This window comes from Eptesicus fuscus, chromosome 4 (assembly GCF_027574615.1).
Source record: "Eptesicus fuscus isolate TK198812 chromosome 4, DD_ASM_mEF_20220401, whole genome shotgun sequence".
In the NCBI taxonomy this organism is placed as follows: domain Eukaryota; kingdom Metazoa; phylum Chordata; class Mammalia; order Chiroptera; family Vespertilionidae; genus Eptesicus; species Eptesicus fuscus.
The window spans coordinates 67,870,545-67,892,231 of NC_072476.1; the positions used below are offsets into that span (position 1 = coordinate 67,870,545).

Here is a 21,687-nt window from a genome sequence, read left to right on the forward strand (position 1 = left end):
AATCATAACTATAAAAAAAAACTATAAAAGGTTGGATGTGAAAATCATCTCAGAAATTGTTATTTCGAATAGGTTTTTTTATTAAGCATCTTATTTTATGCCCATTCTTAAAATGTATTTTTATTGATCACCCTCTGTTCATTTTCCTCCACAAATGCTTCTTTTTCCTTTTAAAAGTGTCACTAATTGCTACCAATGAGGAAAAAATATAGCTAAAATTAGTATGTTGAATTTTTTTTTATGGAAGTTTCCCTTTCTGCAGAAAAAATTAAGCAATATTTATTTGGCCTTAATTGAGAAGAAATCATTTCTCTTGGATCTCTATCCTACATTCTGTGTTGTATTTTTTTAATATCTGGGTTTACTCAGTGGCACAGGAATGGTGCATTGAGGATTTTCTAAACAAGTGAAAAGGAGGTGCTCTTAGAAATAAATTGATATAGTTTAGTGCATTCTGTATTGTACTTTTTTCTAATGTTTTTATTGATTTTAAAGAGATCGGGGGAGAGAGAGCGAGATAGAGAAACATCAATTGGCTGCTTCCTGCATGGCCCCCACCAGGGATCGAGCTGCAACCTCAGGCATGTGCCCTGACTGGGAATTGAACTGGTGACCTCCTGGTTCATGGGTTGATGCTCAACCACTGAGTCATACCGGCTGGACTATACTTGCTTTAATATTACATCTAGTTCTTGTTTTCCCCACCCCACCCTCAAAATATATGGACTTCATAACAAGAACTTTATCTTGATTCTTATCTACTCTTCTCCAATAGTAAGTAATAACCAAATCATATCTGTTAGCTACTCAGTCAACGTGAATATCTCCCTTGTTTCCAACAGGTGAACGGAAGAGTCCTTATGTTGCCGTATGCTGTATAGTGATGGCCTTCAGCATCCTATTCATGCAGTAGCTTGGAAAAATACCTGAATTTAATTGCCATCAGATTTCAATATAAAAATGGGACTGACCTGCAGAAAATAATGCAAAGAATGTATAAGTTTGTTTCAACATTGAATGAGATAAATTCCCAGCTGCTGTTCTCTATTTTGTTATTGGACCAATGTTCTATATAATTAAGTTGTAATCATTTAATACTCAAAGAGTTTGTAGCAATCAATCTCAGTACTGTCACTACAATATTACATTCTGCAATTGTCATTTCATTGTGTCCAATACCAGTTTTTAGTTAGGTATCTCTAAGGCACATAGTAGAAAAATTTGGTAAATTATTCAAGTTCCTTTCACTGTGACTTGGAAGTGATATATCTTTATAGAATGAGACCGTATATTGAACTAGCTTTTTTATTGGGGGGAAAAAAGGGTTCAATTTGTGTTGCTAAGGGTTGCATTCATACTTAATAATACTTGCTTTACCTCTGGCCACACCATTTTGAGCATTAACCAGAGTACCTCTACTCTTAACGAACTCCGTAGTTTATAGCAGGTTTTGAAACTATTTAAAATAAGCCTATGCAGTTCTAAGGAGAAAGATAAATGAGATGTGACTTGAGTAGTATTGAGAAAGTGTTCATATTTAACATATTTGGATTTAGTATAGCTGATTGGTGTAGTCGCTTCTGCAGCCTCTCTGGTTAAGTATGGATAAATGTCTTAAGTATAAATTTGACCAGCTGTCATTCTCTAAGTAAAATTACATTCTTAGAATAAAAATAATAAAATAGAACAATTACAAAATGATAATCCTGTATTGTGTAGAGTCAGGTCTCCACTTACTTTAATTACCCTAAAATGCAAACTGTATTTTTGTTGTTTTTTAATACAGCACTTTGAATCAGATTTATGTTTGTCTGTCAACTTGAACTGGAATCTCTTATGTAACTTAATAGGTGATGATTAATAGTTTTCAAATCTACTGATCCGTGGACCATCTTAGCTGGAAATTGCCCATTATATATAGTATTAATTAGTTATTGTTCTCAGCTAATCCCTATAAAGGTGTAAAAAGGAAAAAAAAAATTTAAAGAAAAGAATTATTTTAAAATGAATCTGCTAGTAGCTCTTTATACAGAAAGAAGATATAGATCTGAAAGCCACCTCTTCTTAAAAATTAAACTACTTGGAAAGAATTCTAGGAAACATCTAAGAAAAGCTGGGTATATGTTGCCAGCTTTTTCTTTTTCTTCTTTTTTCAAAAGATAAAAGCTGCTTGTAAGCCAACAATATATTTATTTTATATTTTTGGCCTATCTAAAGCTGGTTTAAAGTGTTATATTTTGCTTTAGATAGAGAATCAGGCTGTGATAATTGTTCCTGCTCTGAACTTTCTGTTGGGCTTTGCATTAGGTCAAGGATTTTCAGGGTATCCTCAGAATAGTACTCTCTTGTCAGCATATACATGCAGAGTAAGTCACCTTTCTGGGTCTGGTTTCTTAGTAGCCATCTGTTGTCCAATTCTGCTGCCAATTAGACTTTCCAGAAGCTATGTCAACTAACTTTTCATATGTTACATGAATCTAATACAAAAAAAAAAAAAAGACGAATATTCTAGATAATCAATTCTAAGACATTTCTTTAATTTGGCATTTTGGAGGATGTAGGTGGAAGATAGAGGAAGCAATTTTCTTTGGAAAATTTGTGGTAATATATAAAAATTTGAACTCTGTATAGATTCTGAACAGAGTGGGAGGCAGCTTATTTCTGACCCCAGCCATTCTGACCTTTTGAGACAAAAGCTCTTTGGGAGTGGGGGAAAGACACAGGATTCTATGAATAAAGGCAATTAGCATTTTCTTTATTGTTTTCGAAGATTTACCACTGAATCCTGTTCTATAACCCAAAGGGCAGTGTAGGTAGTTTTAAGCCTAGGGAATATTCAGATACTCCCTTTGTGGCCTTGGTGGGATGGTAGGATGCAGAAGAGGAATAAGGATCAGGTTCCACTTGATGGACTGCTGCTGTCACACAGTCTTACTGAGGGGCTGCATGGCATAATGGGCACTGCAGTTCACAGATTACTAGGTTCAGATACTCTCCCTAACCTTCCTGGCTCCAGAATCTTTTGATTCCATCTCTCCTAGAATTTGTTTTGTACTGATAATTAATTCCTGGTTGGCTTCAGCTCTGCCAATGGTAGGGGCATGTCTTCTTTCTAAGCAGTCTTAAAAGATAGTCAATCCAAAGGCCACATAGTGTGTTGGATTCCCTCTGTGGCTTAAAGTTTAGAATCAAGTCCAGTGTCTCCTCAGTGCCTGCGCTGCTAGTCCAGGCACTATCCTGAGTGCTCTTACATATTCAGATTCAAAATAGCCCTTTTGTGGTAGGGATAATGGTAATATGTAATGAGTAGTAGGCTCTTTCATCTTAGTGATATGCAGACCAGTCTAGTTTTATCTTAGGGCAAAATAGAAGTTTGAATGAACTAACTTCTCCAAGTTTACAAAATCACAAATGAACAGATCTCTGCTTAGTTTTGTGAAAAGAACTAGGACTTGTAAATAGAATATTTATATTTCAGTATTCTCTCAAGAAGCATATAGTATATTATCACTGAAGATAGACAAGTACACAATTTCTTCCCTCCGGTAGTCATAAAGTAGTAGTGGGTGAAAGAGCATTTATTATTGAGATAGTGCCAGGTTTCTAGAAGAAAGTAAGGGTGACAACACAGTCAGGGATATGAACTTCCAAAGAAGCAATGCCTAAGCTGAATTAAGAGCAGTATGCAATGACACCAGTGATATATTGACCATAAGTACCTAGCTTATGCTACCTGTGGATTAGTTAGACAAGCCTAGAAGGGTGAGCAGAGGTTAGATCCTAGAGGGTCTATATTTTTCTCATTTTCTATTACCTACCTCAAAATTGAAGCTCAATATGTGTTCCCTCCTGCCTAGCCAAAAAAAAAAAAAAAAATCAACAACAAAAAACCCTTCCTTGGTGAATGTATAAACAAGGTTGAACATACCTATTGGCCCAGGAATACAATAGCATACTATCCAGAGACTCACCTGCTAAGTATATAAAGCAAAGGTAACCAGGTCAAGTATTTTTAAGAACCCTTAGTCACCCATACTCCAATGCCAAAGCAGCCATGATTGTTAGAGCACACATCAGCACAAGAGCAGACATTTCTTGGGTGTACAAAATAATATTTACAATAAGCAAGGACTTATGCTCTTTTCAAAGCCTGTGAGAAGTTACTGGATCATGGGAGGCTAAAAACAAGAATGGGACGACTGCTTTTTACTTCCTTGGTATTCAGTAACAATAGATGTTCAGAAGATAAGTAGCTGAGCACGGCAAGGACATGACTAACGTCATTTTGTTACAATATTGATGAGATGCCTTAGGAACTTAACTCTTGTTTATATCCATTAGCCTATGGTGAAACTGCTTTCGCTATACATCTTTTTATTTGAAGTCACAGAACCTATTGATGTTGAGAACTTTTAATAGCGTTGTAGATACTGTCCTGCCTGTTCTCAATAACAATTAGCAAGTTACACTAGCTTCCAGAAATAGCTTCACAATTATGTCATGTATATACTGCCCTCCATGGTGTCTTTTACTTTGCCCTAAATTAATCCCAAATTATCTGAAATGCCACTCCAATGTCAGAAAAAAGGGGGAGAGTTGGAAATATATTTCCTGTGATTTTAAGAGTACAGTTAATCATCTTACTCTGGTCCTCATGCCTATGGTGTATAATAAAAATCAAAATGAACTCTCAAGAGCCTCCTAATTTTTATTGTCAGATGAGTGAAAGTTTCTTTAAAGGTTAAAAAAATTGAAATTGACATCTTTTGAGTAAGATGATAATAGAGAAATGTTTCTATTTTTTTTATTTTCATATTTTAATTGTCAAGATCAGTTTGGGGGAGTTTATGTTTTTGGTTGTTGTTTTGCAACTTAGGACTGTTCAGTCTATTACTGTTTCCTTGAGTGAGCCTTCAATAGTCTAAATTATTTACTTTAGGTAGGAAGTCATTAATTCCCCTAGGGATGGTTGAAATCTGATTCTGAATGAAAGTGACAGTTATTAATTACAATGATTTTTAACCTCCTCAACTGAAAGCCTTCAGATGCCCAAACATTCTGGCAAGTGGCTATCTTTTTCTGTCCAAAATGTCTAAACAGTGTCTCATCATAATATTCAGCAAATTTATACCATTGGAAAATACGAAAAGACTTGTATTTTCATATTGCTTTCTTTTGGGTAGCATGGTCTTTCTACTGTTGTCTTCCCAGCACAGATTTAACAGGCATACCTTTGTTAGACCTGTTACTAAAAAGAATTCATGTAACCAAATGAATTGCAACAACTATGCAGAGGTGGGCAAAAGTAGGTTTATAGTTGTTTGTACGGGAAATAATACAATAATTAATAATACAAGAATAAACTGTGTTTCCCCATTCAAATGTAAACCTACTTTTGCACACCCCTGTATTTGTAGCTGAATTTTGAACTCAAAAAGTATTTCAGATGTGAATGGAAAAACTGTCTTAGTTTCCTTTGATGTGTATTGTAAATCCATCACTGCTCCATTTTATTACCAGTTGATGTGAGACTAGAGAAAGTCACTGAGTTTCTGATTTCTAACTGCTCAAAAGAATTCAAAATGGTTGCTTAAGACCACTGAATTTAACATAGTAGAAAAGCAAAATCTGTAAGTCTGCTTTAAATTCAGAAGATTCGCATTAATATCCTTAACCATACAGATTTGTCTGGAGTGGGAGTGGGGGATCATAAGTATTGGAAATAAGGGTAGTCACCAAGCACACTTTGGAAAGTATGAGAACTACAAAATACCCAGATACTGATAGTGTTTGATCTTGCTTTGGCAAGGGAAGTGGCCTAGGAGCAAATGTGTAGTGATTGAGGATTTTTACTCAAATGCCAAAATGTGTAATTTGTGAGCCACTTTAATATTTTTGATCAAGTACTATGTCTAGGCTAAATGCTGGAAAAATAATACGCAAAGATACTAAACTGTAAAAAAGAACCGTTTAAGGCATGAAGGATTTCAAGAAGGCTGCCATCAAAAAAGGAATACTTGCAGTATTGAAGTTTTAAAGAAACATGATCTGTGGGCTTCGAGTAGGACCAAAATATTTCACCTTGGAAATTAAAAATTATGAAATTAAAATAATCACATTATTATTTAACTAGGGCTCCTGGAAAACAAGATAGTTTTTTCCTTTCGATTTTATTTCATAAAAATATTGTTTATTCTTTGCTTGTTTTTCACTTAATGTTATGAATTCACAAATGGAACCTTTGTTAAATCTTGGAAAATAATGAGTGAACCGTGACTTGTGTGTTTAAGAAGATTACAATCCTTCCTATATAATAAAGAGCTAATATGCTAATTAGACCAAACAACAGAACAACCGTCAGGACATCCTTTCGGATGAAGCTGGGGCTGCGAGAGGCAACCGGGGCTTCAAGGGCCGAGCCCCTTGCACGAATTTCATGCATCGGGCCTCTAGTATGAAAATAAGAGTCCTGGGTGGGTGGCTCAGTTGGTTAGAGCATCATCCCATACACCAAAAGTTGTGGGTTTGATATCAGGTTGGGTGCATACAAGAGGCAACCAATCGATGTTTCTCTCACATCAATGTCTTTTTCCCTTTCTCTAAAAAGCAGTAAACATATATATGACAATATTCAGGTAATAGATTAGTTTTCTGAAAATTCAGTCTTATGAATAATCTAAACCTCATTCAGAGATTTCTGTTAATGTGCCACTGTTCTCTAATTCAAAGACAAAATAACTGATCTAATTATAAACCCATCATGTAAAACAGCATTTATACTCTGGCAACTCCAAAACTCACTGAGTTTTTATTAAGTATTATCACAAGCACCTTTTCAAAGAAGTGTAATTTAATCTGTTAACACTTAGAAATTGGACATAGAAAACTATTAAGATATTTCTTGAATCCTTAAGCAATTATTTTGACCTTCCATGAAGAATAGAAATAGTAGCAGAACTCAGGATAATTTTTGTGCTCCCAAGAAATGTGAAATTAATCCCTTGGCATTTCTGCCTCACAAGGTAGTGTCCTTAACTCCCTTCCTACTCCTAGAAAAATGTGAGAACTGATTGCGTGTCAATTGTAGCGTCAGGGTATACAAGATAGAGCAAGACCAATACAGCTCCTGCTGTCATGGAACCTGTATTCCCGTGAAGACCAACTAACCAAAAAGTTAATTAGGTAAGCATACCCAACCTCTAGTAAGGACCCTGAAGAAAACAGGATTATTTAAATGGAGTGGTCAGAGAAGGCCAGTCTGAAGCATGAGCTTAGAGGCAGAAGGAACCGCATATTCAAAGACCCAGAGACAGGAAAAGAGCTTGAGACTTGAAGTGGTCAATAAGTTTATATGACACTAGCATAAAGAATATTCTAAGTGAGCCAAACAATGGTGTAAATTGGATAGAAAAACAAACCAAATCATGCAGTGCTTTGAACCAAAGAAAAGGCCAGCAGACTCATGCAAAAGATCACTACACAACTGGAGCAGGTTTAGTAGTTTCTCTAAAGCTGCTGTGTTGAATACTGGACCTGAACTCCACAGGGAAGGGAAGGCTAGAAGCTTCAGGGTGGATTAAAACCCCATATCAGTTCTTACTCCTCTGATCTTGGTGCTGTGGATGTTCTGAAGAAAGACCAGGCCTCTTCATCTTGGGTGGTAAACACATACCTCTGACTCAGAAATCAAAAGCTGAAGGAGAAGGTAGAGTATTTGTGGGCCCAGCTGTTGCCTCAGGCTAACAAAGCAACACATCTGTGACAACAGATCTAAGCCAGTGGTCGGCAAACTCATTAGTCAACAGAGCCAAATATCAACAGTACAACGATTGAAATTTCTTTTGAGAGCCAAGTTTTTTAAACTTAAACTTCTAGCCGAAACCGGTTTGGCTCAGTGGATAGAGCGTCGGCCTGCGGACTCAAGGGTCCCAGGTTCGATTCCGGTCAAGGGCATGTACCTTGGTTGCGGGCACATCCCCAGTAGGGGGTGTGCAAGAGGCAGCTGATCGATGTTTCTAACTCTCTATCCCTCTCTTCCTCTCTGTAAAAAATCAATAAAATATATTAAAAAACAAACAAACAAACAAAAAACCTTCTTCTAATGCCACTTCTTCAAAATAGACTCGCCCAGGCCGTGGTATTTTGTGGAAGAGCCACACTCAAGGGGCCAAAGAGCCGCATGTGGCTCGCGAGCCTGCAGTTTGCCGACCACGGATCTAAGCGAACAATATAGCTGTTGCCTCACCTCTGCCCTCCACATTTCGCACAAGATTCTCCTGTAGCCCCTCTACCCAGAATCTTAGGGAAAGATTCTAGGAAATGTAGGTTGGCCTAACCAGTTGACACATTGCTAGGTCATTGTGACCTCTAGGACCCTTCCACCTGGATCTGCTCCCAGCAACTCGAATTTAATGTTTCCCAAACTAAGCTCTTTATCTTCACTTCTAAACATGCTTCTCCTATGTTTCCCTATTTTTGTAAGTGATACAACTTTCCTTCTATGATCAAAATTTCTAATCCACTAAGCTCCTCTTTCCTCATTTCCCTCTGTTGCTCCCACCAATCTGTAACTTAGTCATCATTTTTATTTCTGCAGTGCCCATCCCTGTTGTATGATTTCAAACTCACCAGGTGATTACACAATCCCACATATTGATTTCATATTAGCTTGATAGAAGCCCCATTCTGGAACCCCAGAAGTACAACAGGGCATTCTCCCTACAAAGACACAGGGAGTGAGTTATGGTGCAGGAGCCAGCATGCTGATACCATTATTTAAAACCAAGAAAAACACTGTAGACAAGATGAAAGATCTAATAAAAAGGTGTTCTTATTCCTGATCCTAAAACTTTAACAGCTGGGCTTTCCCATGTGGAATAATGTTACATAAATAACTCAGCCAGGAAACAGAGAGGCTGTGAAGAAGTCCAACAAAATGATAGATGATCTTGGATACTCTGAATATCACACCCAACGGAGTTAACAAAAAATTTTAAAAAGTGGTCCTTGGAAGGTACTGGTGAGCTGGTGCTGATATGACCAGCAGACTTTACAGTACCTGAGTTATGTATTACTAACTCTACAGAAGTATTCTTTCTATTTAAGCATATTAACACTGATCTACTGCACAGGGACTTTTTCTGCAGCATCCAAATTTGTCATATTTTAATTAGTTGTGGAAATCTAGAGAAATTGGCTCTCAAAAAATAAAGTTGTTGAAATTTTAAACTAAAATAACTCCATTCTTATATTTAATTTTGTCTTAAAGAGGACAGATATCACTGAATACATCCTATTTAGTATTTTGTCCACATAATCTAGGTGTAGTTCATGTTACATTTTCTATTCCCACTTCTTCCTTCCACTGAAGTATAGTCTGCAGTTACAGCACAAATGCCAGAGCTATGAGAAAATAGAGGAGTGAGGAACAGAACTGCAGTCTAAGAACGCGAACTCAGCTCTCCTTATAGAATAGGAAAGTGGTGAGAGGGAGCCATATCTGTGTAATAGATACAAAACTTTGGCGCAAGTCTCATCTCCCTCAGCTTTGGGTTGGCCCCCACTTATATTTCTCAGCAGTTGTTTAAATGGACAAAACGCTCTTAGAGAATGAGGATTCATTTGTTTTCTTCCAGGCATTTCCTTGGCCATCCCAGTGTGGTTGGAATTTCTTCTTTGTGAAATGTACTCAGGAATCCACCTTGCCAGGAGTTATGTGAGGGCTCCTTTCAGTCTTCCCAAGAGTTCCAGGAGACATTCTGTGATTACAACAGTGGTTCCTTCAGCAGGAAGCATTCAGGGAGCACATGGTTGCTACTTAACCTAATCCTGAAATTACCCTTATTTATGAACATCAGCAAGAATCAACTCACCATTGGCTAATACCATGCAAAGGCAAATATCCACATCAACTTGAGAGTAGAGAAGGATAAATAAATAAAACACACTTCGAGGTGTTTTAATTGCTTATCACTTCCCCCAATTCTCAGCCCTCCTTCTGTTTTCACTCACTATGATGCAAGGTAACCCGCTATTGTAACTGCATTTATCCCTGATCACCCCAGCACAGTATGTTGCTAAGCAAGAGATGCCTCTATTTTCCGTTATTTATTCTTTGTTTTAAGAAACTATTGACCTCTGAGTAATAAGCCTGTGCTTGAGGGATGGTGATAAAGCTCCTTCAGTGTCATATGGAAGACATATTTTCATGGCACCTTTTGTTTCATACTTAAAATGACTTAAAATTTTTCTCATTACAAAATTTAAATCTATGAATTACAGAAAATTTAGAAAACGCAAATACACAAAAAGAAAAAAATAAATGTTTCCAGTAATCTTACCAGTCCAAAATAACCATCATTAACTATTCATGTATAGATAGCCATATAAAGATAAAACATATGTAATTTATTTTTATAAAATAGTGCATGCTATTTTATGGCCTCCCCCCTTAATAATATATCATGAATGTCTTTACATAAATTATAAATTTTTGCTAATATAGCCTTTTAATATAATTGGAGAGTATTTCACTATAGAATCCAACATAATATATTGAATCTATAGCCTGCAATTGGAAATTATATTTTTCCACTTCAGAAATGATACATTTAAAAGATCAGCATGGCACAAATCACATCAGTGTCCACTAGGATTAATTTGTATCACACACGTGCTTAAGTTAAATGCATATCTAAGTTTGCACTTAGGCCTGCATGAGCAGGGTTTTGTGTTGTGTTGTTTTTTTTTTTTTGTTTGTTTGGGGCAAAAGAGTTGACTGTTTACTTCTATTTATTTCAAGCACAGTTAAAAATAGCTCCCACTCCAACTTTACCCTTAAAAAGTTTAACATTCATATCTTGTCAACCTTTAATAGAGTAAGGCACAATTCATTTTAAAACATTCCCTCCTCCACTACCATGAGTCTTCATTGAAGTACCTGCCTGCTTGAGGCGGGGGAATCCAATTCTATTAAACATTGCAGTACAAAGAGCAAAACAGAATTGTTCCCCAGGTTAGACAAAATAATTTGGACATTGAGACATGAGAGAGGCAGAATAGTAGCAGACAGAGAAACTTGAAAAGTAAGCCCAGGATGTGGGCATGTCATACGACTGAGAAAAACACCGCTGGATTATGCAACAGCCTGAATGTCCTACAGTGATCTGTCTACTAACATCTTTGCTGCCACGGTTTTTAGTCATTCCAGGTGCAGTGGAGCTGTAGCTCCATTTTAATAATGGAGGTTGTGGGGGATCAATTTATAGAAAATTTTGATAGAATGCATTTATTTGTTTATTCTACAAAATGGGATATTTATGCAACTATTAAATGTATATAGGAGTATTGACATGGAAGGATGCACACAATATATTAAGTGATGAAATCATATTATGAAATATGCACTGTGATCTCTTAGTTTAAAAAATCCTGTATATTGGATTTTTTTGGCTCAGTGGATAGAGCGTTGGCCTGCGGATTGAAGGGTCCCGGGTTCAATTCCAGTCAAGGGCACATGCCCGGGTTGCAGGTTCAATCCCCAGTAGGGGACGTGCAGGAGGCAGCTGATCAATGACTCTCTCTCATCTTTGATGTTTCTATTTCTCTCTCCCTCTCCCTTCCTCTCTGAAATCAATAAAAATATTTTTTAAAAATCCTGTATATGCACACACATGTGCACACACACATTTATATAAAAATAAAAATACATGCCAACATGCCAATAATGGCTTTCTCTATGAGGTATGACTAACTGGTTTTTATTTCCTATTATTTTTTAAGTCTGTGTTTTTGTGGTAAACAAATATGATAAAATAAATGACAAGTAAATGCATTTGAACTTTACACTCTACTTTTTTTTCATGCTTGATGTTTTCAGATCATCAGACTCCTGTTGCAACTTGCTTTATTGACTTTTTCCCTCTTTGTTTCATTCCCAGGAGAATATAAAATGTCTGTCATTTTGTCTCCAAATCTGTTGCTCTATCTTTCCTTTTCCCTACTGTCTCCCATACCCAATTTCTCAAGCTAGATGTTTCCTATGAACTTAAAGTATTTAAGGGTGGCCACTCCTTATTTGCCTTTGGAAATCCAGAATGTGAACAGTATTTAGTAAACTTTCATCCATCATGTAAATTCTTAATTCTTTGAAGAGGCACAAATGGACTGAACTTACCCCCTAATGCCCTGACTTTAAGCACTTTCAACCATCAAGAAAAGTAAATCATTTAAGTTTAGAACTGACAAGAAACAGACTCAGTTATCTCCAACGTATATGCTAAAGAATGGCCTGCCAAGGGTTTTGTGTAAAGGCAAAAGATAATAAACCTAAAATGTATATACTAGTCAATGAACGTTTCAAATATACAACAGAGTGAGTGGTCCAATTCCAGAAATAAATGCCTTGCATGGAATATAAAATTAGTGCCAACTCAATGAGTTTATTTTCTGAGTGAAGAAACTCAATTCTCTATCTTAAATGAAATGAAATGTATCTATCTGATATTAGAGGACACAAAGATACCAACTAAATAAATTTTCCTGATTACCTGGTTTATGACAATAATGACAAATGTATCTCCATCCATTTTACATGCCTTTAAAATACTGGAGAATTTGATATTTATTGCATCGTTCAGTTATGTATACTTTGAGGCTTTTGAAAAAAAATAAATCATTTGACAACTCTTAGTAAGAAAATCTCTACATGAATGATACTGTAGTAGTTATGTATGGCTTTGGACATTTAAAAATGTTGTCCTATAATCTTGTTAATTACTGAACCAGGTTAATATATGGCATATGGAAGAGGGGTATTATATATGAGTTGTGGTTAATGATTGAAGTCTTCTTTCTTACCTAATGATTTATTCTATCTTACTAAGAGTGCTTAGCATATCAAAGGGATGTCTGTATATTAACAATTAGATAAGGAATAGGTGTGCCTATGAGGCATAATTTATTAGTTTTAGGATTGTTAATAAGCATAATTTATTGACTGAAAAACTTCAGGATTTAATTCCACTTTCCAAGTATGCCACTTCTTTACTACCTACCAGAACTCTATGGAAGAGACTGGGAAAGCATAATGATTGATCACTTTTGATGGATATCTGGTGTGACCTGGCCATCAAAATATAAATGTATGCTCACTCAATACTGACTTTTTCCTCAGCAAAAAAACAAACAAACAAACAAAAAAACACCCATGCCAGTCTCATTGATTTCAAGAAGAAATAGACTTCTGCCTTCTGTGGAAGTTAGAGCCTTGACCTCAACTCTGGCACTTTTATGGAGATCATGTATGTTTGAGTGATGTGTAGTTGGCAAGTTTTCTGGACTGGATGGACCCTTTTGGAGTGCCAGCTCAGCTTATGTTTCCTGCTTCTCAGGGAAGAGCCCCACATGGGGCAGATTTTTCCAGGTGTGGGTGACACCTGGCCAATGTAGATAATCCGATTCTTTCCTCCAGGTACTGGAGCAATGTGAAGCTTGGAGTAAGTGGAGTGAAGATGCATTAATGGTAGCATTCTGATGCACATTCATGAGAACCCTCAAAAAAAAAAGTGCCTACTTTTTTTTCTTTTAAATTTTTTTCCTGCTTAAATTAGCTGAATTTTGTCTCTGTTGTTTGAAACTAAAATACTATATCTAGCGCACTCGTTTTGGGAAACCAACTTGGGTTCAAATACATGTAGATTATTCAGAGACTCTCATAATTACATAGTATTAGTTTATATCCATGGGCTCATTGTCAAGTGCCCCTCTGAATAACATCATCCAGGACAGGTGACTGGCTGGATGTTTCCCATCTTCTAACTAGGACCAAGACAACTTGATGAAGTCAAGCAACAGCTAAGTGATGCTTTTAAACGCTGGAAAAACTCCACAAGACATGACTCAAGTGGCATCTACTCTACTTATGACTAGTCATGATTATACATCTTATTTCTCAAGCACTTTGCATACATTCAAGTCCTTGAGTAAAGAGAGAGTTTTTGTAAGATCCCTCAAAGTTTCCAGATGTTTGTAGGTAAGTCATAGGTCATCTTCCTATAATGAGAAACAACGTGTAAGGGAATCAAAGGATGCTTATAATTCCTGCCAGCTTGCCTTGACAATCCATCCACTCCTCCAGACAGCCTTTTGATATAAGAGACTGGCAGAAACCATTTTATTCTGCTACGCCAAGCGTTCATTAAATTTGTGGTAATTAAGATCATAGCAATGGCTTAATTACTTGTGCTTTTATCCCATACTCCTGGGTGTTATGCCTAATTGAACTACATCTCATAAGAAAAAAAAAGGAGGGGAGGAAAAAGTATGAAGTTTTTTGATGGCTGCTTAAATTAAAGAGTATTATAAAGAACCTAAATCGCAGTTAACATTTGAGCATTCACAGTGCTGGGCACTTCCAATGCACTATTTCCTCATCCTAGAAACCACCCAATGAGATAGGTGCTATTATTTTTTAATTTACAGATGAGCAATAAAGCTTAGAGAGATTTGGTAATTCATCCATGGTCACATAGAGTGAATGTGGCAGAATCTGGATTGGAACTCATTCAGTAGACCACCAAACCTGTCTTCTTGAGTCTGAGTCCAGACTGCAGATCATTACTTCCAGTTATTTTCACATTGTGATCCTGATCCTTACGGTTTCTCAAACAGGAGGCAGAAAATGGTCAGCACTTTAGGCTCCCATTTGAGTAGCAATTCTTTGGATTCTTCCTGAGACTTCATTTGAATCAAGGACTTCACTCTTAGAAAATGTTTGAAAACCTCTAATCTAATCCACTCCTCTCATTTGACCAGAGGGCCCAAAGTATTTCCAAGATGTAGTTAATAATTGGTCACTCTGAAACAAGAATATAAATTTCCTAATCCTTCTCTATTTTTCTTTTCCATTGAGTTTATTCCAGATTACACTAACTCCATTTGCTAGGATGATTTCAGATTTGAGCAAGAGGAAGACAAATACCATATTATTGCTCTTATATGTGGAATCTAAAGAACAAAATAAACAAAATAAAAACAGACTCATAGATGCAGAGAACAGATTGACAGTTGACAGACGGAAGCAGTGTTGGAGGTTGGGTGAAAGAGATGAAGGGATTAAGAAGTGAAACTTGGTAATTATAGAATAGTCAGAGATGTAAATTACAGCAAAGAAAATATAGTCAATATACAGTATTATAATAACTATGTATGGTGCCAGGTGAAATATGGAGGGACCACTCTGTAAAGTGCATGATTTTCTAACCATTATGCTATACATCTGAAACTAATACAGACTAATATTGAATATGAACTGTAATTGAAAAAAAAAAAAAGAGGAAACATTACTTTCAATCTTTTTTATCATTAAAGAGGGACTATATTGACTAAAATGTAGTAACCCAATAGATTCTGGTGTGGCCTGGTCCAGAACTGTGAATAGGACTTCCAAAGTTTTCTCAGCTCTGTCGTCCATATTTTTGTTCTTGCTTCCCCCTTACTTCTTTCATCATAGCATTAATGGCTATAGCGATTTCAGAATTTCCCCCTTCACCATGCAATCCACAGCAAAAAAAAAAAAAAAAAAAAAAAAAGGGTCTCTCCCTTAACTTCTGATAAGAATAGGAAAACTCTTTCCCCATAATTCTCTAGCAAAAATCCCTTCACGTTGACCTAAGTGAGATCTTGTTCTTATTCCTAAACCAATGACTATGACGAGGGGATATCAGATGCTCTGATTGGCCCCAAATTACCCAAATTACAGGGCCACTGATAATAAAGGAAATTAAGGCTCCCAAAGGAAGCACATGCTGGGCACATGCTGGGGTTGTGGGCTAGATCCCCAGTAGGAACTGTGGAGGAAGCAGCCAGTGATGTTTCTCATCTATGTTTCTATCTCTCTCTCTCTCCCCCTTCCTCTCTCTCTAAAATTAATAAAAATATATATTTAAAAATATAAATAAATGAGTGTGCCTGTTTTGGTCAAAGTTTGTTTATGAACCCTGATATTTGAATTTCATAGAATTTCCATGTCATAAAATATTATATATATATAATTTGAAGATATAAAAATCATTCTTAGTTTGTGGGTCATATAGAAATATAGGCTCTGGGTCATTTTGGTCTGTGGGTCATAGTTTGTCAATCCTTGTCCTGTGGAGATCCAAGTGGTCTGCACCTACCCTGTCTGAGGCCATAGTCATCTGCCTTCCTCCCTGACTATGCCTGAGCCTAGTAGTCTACTCACTACCAACTGGAGTCTCAGTAGCAAACTGGCTGAATTACTGGTGAGCCAGTCTGCTCACTATTGTCATTCTTAAAATGTGCTGGTTCTGCTATTCTAGCAACAGCTTTAGCCTCTCTTAGAGAAAATACTTTGTAAATGTAGAGAAATCTAGTTGTATCTCTAGCATTGATGTCCTCCTTCTTCTGGCAAGTGTACAATTTTGAAGTAGTGTGTTTTTATTTTGTTGCTGTCCACTCTTCATTTTCTACATGAGGAGTTTTCCTTCACAAATATTCTGAAGGAAATTTAAAAAAATAATGGAAGAAAAGTGTAGAGCCTATTGGGGAATTAAATGGTATAATTATGTATGACACCAAAATAAATGAAGGCATTCCTTCTTCCAGTCCTGCTTCCTACTAATGACTCTAATAACTGAAGTGTTGGGTTTTATTAAATAGAGCAGAAGTGAACTCTCTGGAGATGAAAGCAGCTATTGAGATTCATACCTGCTGAAATAGAAGGCGTCTCCTCCCTTTTATGGCTGACAGATAGACCCATAATGAGCACATTTTGTAGCTGGAGAGCAAGAAAAAGAAGATGAAAGGAAAATCTTTTGAAGGCTAGAAAAAAAAGGGAAAATCCCACTAATGCAGTGAAGCCCCTTAAATTGTTTTCCAAGAGACAGAAAAAAAAAGAATACTATTTAAAGGTCACATTGGCTGTTTGAGTTAGTTTGGCTTTGAGAAGATAAATATTGTGCATGGGAATATAAGAATGTCTGCTAGAAACCACTTTCACACAGCGAACAAAGGAGTCATCCTAATCTGAGATTAACCGATGTTCCCTGTTCACCACAAATGCTGGCTTTCCAATACTTCAAGTGAGGGGCTCTTTATGTATTGGTTGAAGCATCCCTTAGGAGGTCTAAAAGATTAAGACTAAGTGCTGCTTTAAGGTTCTTTCTTTCTTGAAAAAAAAAATGCATATAGAATTTTAAAACATAGTGACTGCAATAGCATCATTTATTTTAAGTTAATTAACCTATCAATAGTTTTCAAACACGTTTCTGCAACATGCCTCATTATCTCAATGTCTATTCAATAACAATTTTATTTTTTATTACGTCCTCAAAAAAAAGTCTAATTGTAATAAAATTCCCTCTAAAACCCCAATAGGTTCTGTGACTTTAAATGTGCTCTAAAGCCCAAATAGGTTCTGTGACTTTAAATGCAAATTAAAAAACTGTTCCTGAGGCTAGTGAGAAGGATGGCTCCCATCATGCTGTTATTTAAAATGAATTTTAACCCCTTAGGCTGACAACAAACACAAACCCAGATTGCCACACAGAGAAGCCAAGGGGCCTGTTGGAATAAGATCTGCTGTTTCCAGTAGAAAACGGAGTGATGCAGCAATGCCACAGAGAGCAAGAGTGGAATGCTGAAATCACAGATATGATCGAGATGAGACTGAGGAAGAACAACAAAGGAAGATATGAATGAAATTTTACCTCGGGTAGAGGTGACGGGGGAGCCTTTCACACACTGCTGAGGTAGCCAGTGTTTCATGTAGCCTGCCTCCCACACACACTCCAGCCCATTGATTATTTCGTGTGTCCAATGATTGATGCTGCTGCTTTGGCTCCAGGGACTCACCCTGGGATCTGACAGGAAATAGTAGATTGCTTATTTATTTTTAAATTAGCAAACCAGTTGAGCCCTAGAATCCTTGAATTTAAAATTGGGTCTCATCTTAGAAGCCACCCTACATGGGAGGACGCTAAATCACTGTTCTGCTTATTATACTATGTTTATTTAGGCCTTGCCACGTTATCACTGGCTCTGCAATGTCTTAAATGAATCATTCCCTGTATCCTCTTCTTCCCAAATGCTCAATTCTTCAACACTGTTCATGGTGCAGGCTAGTTCATAGTCGTGGCTTGTTCCAGAGGCTGTGTGTCTCTGCTGTCCCAGCCATCGCCAGTCCTGCTCCTTCTGAAATGTGGCCGGGTGCCCAGGGAATGAACTAGCTACTGCCTGGTAGAGAGGGGAATCAAAGACTGGCACTTGGCAGGGGCCCCCGCTCCTGCAGCTGCTGAGTGCTAAATTATGACTGATGTGCTTCTCCAGCCGTGCACAGCAGGGCTGGCCGAACGCAGCTCCGAGCCTCTCCGCTGGCCCTTAACACCGGGCCTGGGTCTCAGAGCTGGAATAAAGGGGGCAAACTGGGCTGGCCTCTGCCCAGGGCAGAGCGGTGAGCATGTCGTCCAGCACAGATGCTGAAACGCTGTGGACATGTCTTCTGCTCTTCACGTGCGTGCGAACAGGTGTAGTCTCCCACCGAGAGGCTAATGTGATTGCTGGAGAAGCTTGGTGGGTTTTGCATGGGTCTACTAGTATACATTGATCCACTTGAACTTCTGAGGCAAAGGCACACCACTTAGAGCTCTCATAAAGCAGAGGACGGCCAGTCTCAGTGAGAGACTACAGTGAGAGGGTGAGCCAGCTTTCCTTCTTTCTGCTTAAAGATCAGTGCCTCCACACCGGCTACTTTAAACCTGGCATTAGGTGCTCTGTAGTGCACTAGCTCGGTGTGTCTGCTGGTTTGGTATTCATTTGTAAAAGAGGCAGGGAGGGTTCCTAGAAAGAACCCAGGGTCCAGGACCCCCTGCATGACTGTATGACTGCAAAGAAGTGGGCTTTCTGTGCCTTCGTTTTCTCATCTGCCTCCTGCATGTATAGTATAGGTATCTAGATTGCTAGTCCTGGTCATTGCCTACGATTTTAGGATGAATCTCCTGCAATGTCAATGTAAACACTATTGCATGAATAGTCAAATTTTAAATTCTACCCATCAGAGTGGGGTAAACTCCACTCTGAAGTCTTTTCTTTTCCCCAAAGCTCTTACATGAAAAAAATTGGGTTTTATCTTTTCTTTTTTTTCTTTTTGGGTAATTTCCTTTTAACAGCCACTTAGAGCACTAGGTGACAATAATTACTGTCAATTGATTTCTCTTTCCCATTGTGACAAACTTTAGTAAAATTTAGAAATTTTAAGATCAGATCTACCTGTGTTGGTATGTAACACTAAAACATTCTGTGTGGCTTTTATTTCTCTTTCTTCTCAAGATAATGAACTCAAGGAAGTATAATTTAAAAACCAATATTCCATTCAAGATAAAAACGCACACACATTTTCCCCCATATCCAGCTGAAACCTGTTTTCCACTCATCTTTCCAGAGGAAATTTACATTGAGCAAACTAAGAAGTCTCCTGTTAATCGTTCATGTTGGTTTCTGATTGACTCTGCATTCTAAACAACTGACTAATTAGCATTTCATTTGGTAACTGGTTGCTTTGCTGTAATATGGATACTGCCTTTGAGTATGTCCACGCTTTAGAAATGTTCCAAAAAGAATTGGAACGAAGCTACATCTCTACCTCAAAGGTAAACCCATAAAAAAAAAAAAAACACATAAAAAAGCTGGTATTAGAAGTGCTCTTCATATGTTTCATTATACATTTCAATGTTCTCCCTGACAAATCCTTCAAGACGTGACTCTCCAGCATTCCTTTTTACATGTAATCTTCAAGACAATAAGGGAGAAAAATCAAGGTAGCTTCTTGTCTCTGTAGATGGTTTTTCATGGTGACAAAGTCGTCTCAGAGAAGTTGCCTTAATGTAACACAATCCCAGCTACTTGTGGTGTCAGCTTAAACCCCACTAGGGAGTCTAGAACTTTCTGGGACGATCCATTCTCTCTTCCAGGTTGCTGGGGTTTATTTAATCCAATACTGTTCAATAAGAATGTGATGTGAGCCACATACAAACTCAAAATTTTCTATTGATTATGCTAGGATAAGTAAAAAAAAAAAAGGAGTGAAGTATATTTTAATAATATATTTAACTTAACCCACTATATCCAAAACATTATTTCAACCTGAAAGCAGCATAACAAATTACTAATGAACTATTTTACGTTATTTTTGTTGACACCAAGTCTTCAAAATGGAGTGTGTATTTTGCACATGCTCAGTAGTCATGTGTGGACAGTAACTTGGGTATTGACAAGGCAGGTTTCATCCATTACTTTTTACCAGGACATGTAATGGTGCCTGAGGGACCAAAGGTAATGATGTGTCTCCAAACAATGAGCAGCTCTTGTTTTCACCAAATAGAATCTAAACTAAAACAGGAAGTAAACCAGGACCCAGGGATCTAAACTCATCAAGGGCCAGAAGAAGCAGAAGGAGGTTGATGTGGCTGAATCATCATCTGCTGCTTAGGACACTTCTGTCTTTGGGATTAGTGGAGACAGTGGTGTCCTTTCCTGCTTCTCTCCTCATGGTCAAAGACAGCCTCAGGATACTTGAGAAACTGTTCTAATTCTGAGCCCAACAAATAAAAAAACCAACAACACGAGTATGGAAAAGAGTCCAGATGAAGACTTGAGAAGGTTCCCAAACTTATCCTCAAAACATCATTTTGGGAGCAGTGCTTAAGGCTTGGTTCGGTGTGCTCAGTTCCAAGCAGTGATATGGATGAACTTCCCTGCCAGCAGTCATGCATTTAGGGCTCAAATGAGTGCAAGAACAAAGCAGTACTAGACCCCATGTCCACCGGAGTTCACTAGACATATTTGACAAGGACTCCCATATCCAGACTTCCACCCATGGTCAGAAATTACCAGAAGCTTTATGGAATTTCAAGGACTGTAAAGAGAGCACCTTTATCCAAGTAACAGAACACTTGGATACACTTGAGATAGCCATTGGGGAATTCCAAGCTCATAAAATTATGAGGCAGTTCTCACAGAGGGTGTGAAATTGATTCAATATATAAAATAAATTACTAAATATGAATAACTTCTTGATTCTTTGGGACTGAAATTAATACTACATATTACTTGGAACATAAATTTAAAGTTCATGGTAAGGTCTAGGATATGACCTATGACTTTATACCATGGTAATTAGACCATTATACCTAGTGAATTACCTTATTTGCTTTTACAAAACCTCACAGACAAAAGTATGTTGCTTACCAGAGGGAAAGGGGGTAAGGGGAGGTGGAAGAGGATAAAGGGAGGATAAATGGTGCTAAACTTGTTCAAGATGTTGCCAGTAATACAAATGGAGAGGCTGGGAATAGCACCACCACTGCTACTGCACTGGCACACTATTGCCAAGGAAGACTGAGAAGATTAGCGAAGGTGCTAATCCAGTGGAAATCAGCAGAGGTGGTACGTTAGCTGTTGATGCTGTAATTGCTGAACTTAAAAAGCAATCTCAACTTGTGAGGACCCCTGAAGAAATAGCTCAGGTCACTATGATTTCTGCAAAAGGAGAGAAAGAAATTGGCAACATCATTTCTGATGCAATGAAAAATTGGAAGAAAGGGCGTCATCACTTCAAGGACATTTGTACATTCCTGATAACTAAGTGCAAGAGCCATCAACTAATGTACC

General features: G+C 37.5%; 1 protein-coding gene across 3 annotated transcripts in view; it reads left to right on the forward strand.

Annotated features, from left to right (window-relative positions):
• TMEM167A (transmembrane protein 167A) overlaps positions 1–19,272 on the forward strand; it is a 37,318-nt gene extending 18,046 nt beyond the window's left edge. For 2 of the 3 annotated variants that reach the window (XM_054715100.1, XM_028139744.2), the window contains one exon: positions 843–4,694. In XM_054715100.1, coding sequence (XP_054571075.1) covers positions 843–913 — 71 coding nt within the window. In that variant the 3' untranslated portion in view covers positions 914–4,694. Of the gene's footprint in view, positions 1–842; positions 4,695–17,534 lie in introns of those variants that run through there. The other variant, XM_054715101.1, reaches the window with a different exon arrangement.
• Positions 19,273–21,687: the final 2,415 nt, after the last annotated feature.